Source organism: Rhamphochromis longiceps, linkage group LG7, assembly GCF_057381845.1.
Source record: "Rhamphochromis longiceps isolate RC_006_pf linkage group LG7, R_longiceps_female_GT1.1, whole genome shotgun sequence".
Lineage (NCBI taxonomy): Eukaryota > Metazoa > Chordata > Actinopteri > Cichliformes > Cichlidae > Rhamphochromis > Rhamphochromis longiceps.
The window spans coordinates 49,154,161-49,160,160 of record NC_140563.1 but is presented as its reverse complement, the minus strand read 5'-3'; the positions used below and the strand labels follow the sequence as shown (position 1 = coordinate 49,160,160).

At 42.5% G+C, this 6,000-nt stretch overlaps 1 protein-coding gene across 5 annotated transcripts in view; it reads right to left on the bottom strand.

Moving 5' to 3' along the window:
* The window catches only part of znf462 (zinc finger protein 462), a 56,979-nt gene that overhangs the window by 27,305 nt on the left and 23,674 nt on the right, over window positions 1-6,000 (bottom strand). For all 5 annotated transcript variants that reach the window (XM_085414028.1, XM_085414024.1, XM_085414027.1 and 2 more), the window contains exons 2-3: window positions 3,112-3,362; window positions 1-2,859 (exon numbers count right to left, since the gene is read on the bottom strand). The exon at window positions 1-2,859 is cut by the window's left edge and continues 2,339 nt beyond it. In XM_085414028.1, the coding sequence (XP_085270154.1) occupies window positions 1-2,859; window positions 3,112-3,322 (3,070 nt within the window). In that variant the 5' untranslated portion in view covers window positions 3,323-3,362. The remainder of the gene's footprint in view (window positions 2,860-3,111; window positions 3,363-6,000) is intronic.

The window sequence follows — 6,000 nt, the reverse complement described above, 5'->3', positions numbered from 1 at the left end:
TAAACTGCTTGGGTGCTGCAATCTGTAGCTCATCCATGAGCTTCATCAATCCAGGGGTAGGAGCGCCATGTTTGATGTATTTCGCTGTCACTTTCACCTCCGGGTGTCTTTTCTGATAATGGACCAAAACACCAACAACAGATCTATTGCTGTACACGCAGTGCTTGCAGTAATACATTTCTTCATCTGATCCATAAACTGCTGCACTTGATTGTTTTGGAGTCGAAGACATGCTGGTGTTAAACGAAGAGTTGGCTACAGGCTGTGACTGATCCACTGAGATGACCTTCATGGTTTTCTGTATACGGAAATAAGACGCCTTTTGCTCTGGGTGTTTCTTCTGGTAGTGGACCAGAACAGAGTGCATATTGGGGCTTGCAAAGGAGCACACGTCACAATCGTAGACGACAACATTGCTGCCTTCTTTGAGAGGTTCTGGGTCAGCGCTAGCTTCAGGGGATTTGGAAACCGCTTTCTGCACCGGGCTTGAGGTGGACCTGGGCATCGAAGTGGGAGAGTTAAAATTTTTCGGTCCCGAATTGAGTATTTCCCTCAGAGTCTGTGATTCACTGCTTTTGTGGGACTGCTCTACAATATAGCTGGAAAAGATCATGGCGTTGTTGATTTTCACGGTGGGGTGCATTCTTTGGTAATGGGGCATTAGGCTCCTCACGTTAGGGCTCGTGTACGAACAAAACCGGCACATGTATAAGAGATGGGGCTGGTTGAAGTTGAGCACATTGCTTGCTTCAGGGTGGTGGTCCATGTAGTGTTGGTGCAGATCGTTGTAATTTGTGTATTCGATGTAGCACTCTAAGCAGCGGAAGACTGCACTCTGGTCTTCAGGGTCCAGGATGTACTTAAAACTAAACTTGATGTAAGGGTGCATCCTCTGGTAATGGGTGCTGACGCTACGAGCCGACTTGTTGTGGTAATCACAGTGTTTGCAGTAGAAGCGTGTAATTCCAGGATCCTCTGAATATTCCATGTTCTCTTGGATAGCACTGTCACTGGCATCAGCGGAGATATTTTCACTATCGTCCGAGAGAGTCAGCGATATGGGGATGTTTCTAGGCTTGGACCTAGGGTTGCTTTTTCTTTTCCCTATTCTGCTGCCCTCATTAGAGCTGGCAGAGTCTCTTGCATAAAGCTGCTGTGTGTTGTAAGCAAAGACAGAGTTGTTTTCATTGTTTCTCCCCTCATCAGCGCTGGCATGATTTTCTCCCGCGTCTTCATCATCCATGTCATCCAGATTAATGACGGTGTCCTGCTGGCTTTGGCTTATCTTGCTTTGAAGGTTACTGGCAATTTCATCAATTCTGGTTCTCTTTTTGACTGAGGACAAATCCAAAGGCAAGTCATTAATGGACTTCCTGGCTCTTTTCCCTGTTACTAAGGGCTTTTTGGTGGCAAGCCCTAAAATGGGGGTCTGGGTTTTTTGTAGGAAGATTGGAGAAGCATCTACTTCAGAGTCTGGCTGGTCAGACAGCTGGGCTTCAAAGACAGTGGAGTCGAGGTCATCACAGTAGGAATGCTTATGCTGCTGGTGGACCCTCAGACCTTTCAGGGTGGTGGTGGAGAAGCTGCAGAGGGTGCAGCGGTGAGGGTTCTGCTGGTCATTTGGTGTGCTGGTTGTCTTTTTCCCATTGACTTTAGAACTCACGTTACCCTCATTAACTGGCTCTGCTGCGCTGTCATTCTGAGGTCCTGGGCTATCACCTGTCAGGTCCAAGGTTTCTAAATCTGAAAAATTGTGGCTCTGTTTGTGTGTGCCTAGTTTCAGAGGGCTGGTGCAAATAAATGGGCACTCATCGCATTTGTACACCGTGGCTTTTCCAGAGAGGTGAATATTTTCAATGTGGCGGGAGATGCTCCGCCTGTGCATGGTGAGGAAGGAGCAGAATGGGCACTGAAATCGGTTCATGTACTTTCTGAAGGGAATTCCTTTAGTTTCCAATAATTTATTATCTTCATCTGTTAATAGCTGCTTTGCATCTGCGGACAGGGTTCCAGTGTAGCTGGGATCGTCCATATCACCCAGCTCTTCGTCGTCGTCATCGTCCTCTAAGCTGCTCCTCGAGTCTTCCTCATTGAGTAGGTTGGTGTCCATAGCTATTGCACTGTTGGGGACATCGGATGATGCAAACCTCTTGGATAGGATAGAAGAACCTGTGCTGTTGGGTGTAACTGCACTTATCTGTGCATATTGAAAGGATGAGATCTCTGAGGTGGACTTCTCCCCTGTGTTTTCTGGTGTTTTTGCTACAGACTCCTCCTTTCCGCTAACATTAGCACGGGAAGAGGAGGGAGAATCCGGTTTGGGGGAGCTTGCACTTGCTTGCTCTTCCACCTCCGCAATGCAGGAAACTATCTTGACCTTGTCACTGTGCTCCTTCACCACATGATTGGTCCAGCTGTCCTTCTGGTTGGTCTGATAGTCACACCACTCGCAGGCAAACGTTCCCTTCATGAGCTCAGTAGCAGAGTCCGATTTCTCACCGCTTTCATTGCACTCCGGGGGATCTCCAGCACTATCCGAAGGAACTTTGTTGTGATACATTAGTTGGTGTTTCATTATCCGTGCTTTCCTTGGGGACTTATATGTGCAATACTGACAGGAATACACTTTTGAATGGTCACTGTGCATTATGACAGTGTAGCTGGGCTGCTTTGCAGTCTTTGAGGAGACACTTGCATCCGAATCTGGCTCTATGACATTATGCACCTTTTTGGTGTGGTTTCTTAAGAAAGACTTTGATCTGAAGTAACGGACACAGAACTTGCACTGATAAAACTGCAGATGAGTTTCAGCTGTTGGCTTTTGTGATGTTTGGTTGGGACTGTCAGTAGAGTTGGGGCCTAAAAAGAAAGAAAAAGAAAGAAAAGAGAAAGATTATTAGACACATGCTGGAAAACAGTAAATTATTTTGTTGTAATTTCTTTCCCTTTCTGTTGTTTCTGCTGATAAAGTCCATCCACAACTCTTTACATTACCCAACTTTGTAAAATGTATGATCACCTTACTTTGTAGACTTCTTTATAACAGACACAGACATGATCCTAATCCTCAACAAAACAACAGCAACATCTAAATGAATGTGGTAGGCATACTCATTCCAGATTTAGGAGGCGTATAATCCTTGTCATCTTTATCATCATAGTCCTCTTCTTCTTCCTCGTCTTCATCTTCATCTTTCAGGGAATCAGACTCATCTGCATCTGCAGGCTGCAGAAAAACAGTGTGCACTTCCTGTATGTGAGTCTTCAAGTCGTCGTATGACTCGGCTCGGAAGTCACAGCCATCACATTGCAACACCTCCATTATTAAAACTGGGGAGAACTCCCTGGAAAATCAGGGAAACCTGCAAAACACAAAGAGAGAAAATCATGAGGACACAGAACCTTTTTTAAGAAAAGCCAAAGTAATATAAAACAATTGAGCTGACACTTTCACACGTGAGGTCAGGGCCCGAATTTTGTCAGACAGAAAGTATATACAGAGAGAGTCCAGTCCTAGACTTCAGGGCTGTCATCACCCTGTTCACTGCATTAAACATGCTGTTCCATAAAAAATGAGCTCAGTGATGATCTGATATGATTATCAGTGATGATTACTGCTCCTTGAGCAAAGAATAATCAGGTGCAGGAAGGTACACACACCTTCACCAAATAACAACACTACGAAAGAAAAAAAAAAAAAAGAGAGAGAGAGAACAGACGCTTATGTGTATCAGCTCAAAAGATATGCTCCAAATGCAAACCCTAATTTCATAGCTTAAAGGACTCAGCCTAATAGAACCTCCTTTCCATTTTCACCTGTTACACTGTGAGGGGAAATGTATTGGATAAAGTGCCACCTTTGAATGCACCTTTCAGGACTGCTTTGAAATGACACAATTAAAAGGACCAAAATCAATGGAAATGCCACCGAATTATTATTTTTTAAAAAGCAAAAAAACTGCAATAAAACAAGTACAGATAACAAAAAACAAACCCCAAAAAAGACACCCCCCCCCCACCCCCCCAAAAAACAACCCAAAACCCCACAAGAAGCAAAGAAATAAAAAATTAATCTGTTCTCCTTTTGATAAAAACCCGCACGGATCAAGCGCCATAAATTCACATACAAATATTATCTATCGCTAAAATGACAGGAGATGACACAAAGCAAACAAAACATGACACAGAGGCAAATCAGCAGTCGCCGATGTTATTCTGAATACTAAGAAGGTTCCTTTTTTTTTTTTTTTTTTTTTGCATAGCATCATTCCAAGAACAATGGAGGGACTGAGGAGGGATTATGGGCTGATTTGTCCCATTTTTATTACCTTGGGATAAGCAACAGCTGGAGAGCAGCTCCACAGCTCAGTATTTAGAGCAGACTATTCCATCAGATTGTATCAACTGCTCTGAAATAAGATTGAATGAATCAACTAAGAAATGATGGCTTTATGTCTTTGGGCTTCTCTGTAGTTTGGACATAGCCAGTAAAATGAAAGCTGACGGCGTGGCCGTTATTTCAAATCTCTGTCATTGTGGCTCTCTGATCACCAGCAGTGATTTTTCCCCCCCTCAAAACTACAAAAAACATGTAGCTGGCATTGGTTTTTGAAGAGCTGGTTAAAAGGGCAAAGTTTACAGCCTTTACTCTAGAATTAAAACACATTCAATCTGATTTTTTTCTCCTGAACGCAGCAAATTAAATGACAGCAAAGTTTTTCTCTAACATGTTACATTTTTTAGGATGAGCTTCAAAGTGGGTTCATCTTTTCAGTAAATGTAACTAATATGTGAGCTATATGGTGTTATGGTCCACATAACCCCAGAAAATCTGAGATTCTTTTTTAATATACAAGTATGGTTCATTCCATAAATGCCTGAATACTGTGGGCAGATAAGGTTAAAACTGAGGTTTACTACCAGAATAAGTATGCTTGGTGTTTGAAAAGGCAGCAATAGGTTTAACAAAGAAAAGGCTGTGTGTCAGCACACGTAGACGGGAAAAACGGAAGAATTCGTCCATGAACTACTTCTGCTTTCATAAAACACAAGCTGAAGCTTTTGTCCTTTAACATGACTGCAAAATCTGTGGAGCAGATCTTAACATGAAACATCTCAGAACCTGAAATGAAAAAGAAAGGATTTCTAAAATCAAAAGACAGAAAACTTGTGACAAAACTGAGAAACTGAGATAAACAGACCGTTTATCTCAGTTTCTCACTTATTAAAAAATAACTAGTTTTAATAAGTGAGCAAATAAAAGCAAACTATGCCACAAATCGACGGTTAAGAGATTACATTACTTTGGTACTAAATCAGCACCTCTGTGGCCTGATTTCAACAGGAACTGTATAATTTGAATTTACCTAAGCTGACATCTTTGGCAAGTTTCCCAACCAAACTGCTTGTGTCCAAGGACAGGGCACACAAAAAACACACAACCAACAAATGTCTAACAAGTATGGATGAGTAAGGTTGTGGTGTGGGAGTCTTTAGGTTTGTTCAACACAACCGGCATGGAGCCGTTTCACAGAACAAGACACACCCTGCTGTGCAAACAGCAGCTCCTCATGCTGTTTCTATATTTCAGGATGATTACACCTTCAAACCAAAAAGAGTTTCATGAAAAGTACCTGGAACATTTCAGGATGGATTAAAGCACCTCTGAAAGCACAGGTGGCCCTTCCTCACTGCCTGCTTGATGAAGTGCGATGAGTTCCCTTTGTTTTTCTACAGCACTGCATGTCCGCAGGATGGATAAAAAAAAAAAAAAATTAAAAAAAAGACTAAAACAACAATGAAAAAAAAAAAGAGAAAAAAACCCACACACACGGGAAGTTGTGCACACAAGTGGTATGTACACAAATGAACACCAAACACAAACACACTTTACGTACACTGCACGCCACTTCTGCTCGAATCTGTTAAAAGTGGAAGAGATGAGAAGCCCCAGACTATAACAAAAGTGCTCTTTTGCACAATTTATAAATTTTTTTCCTG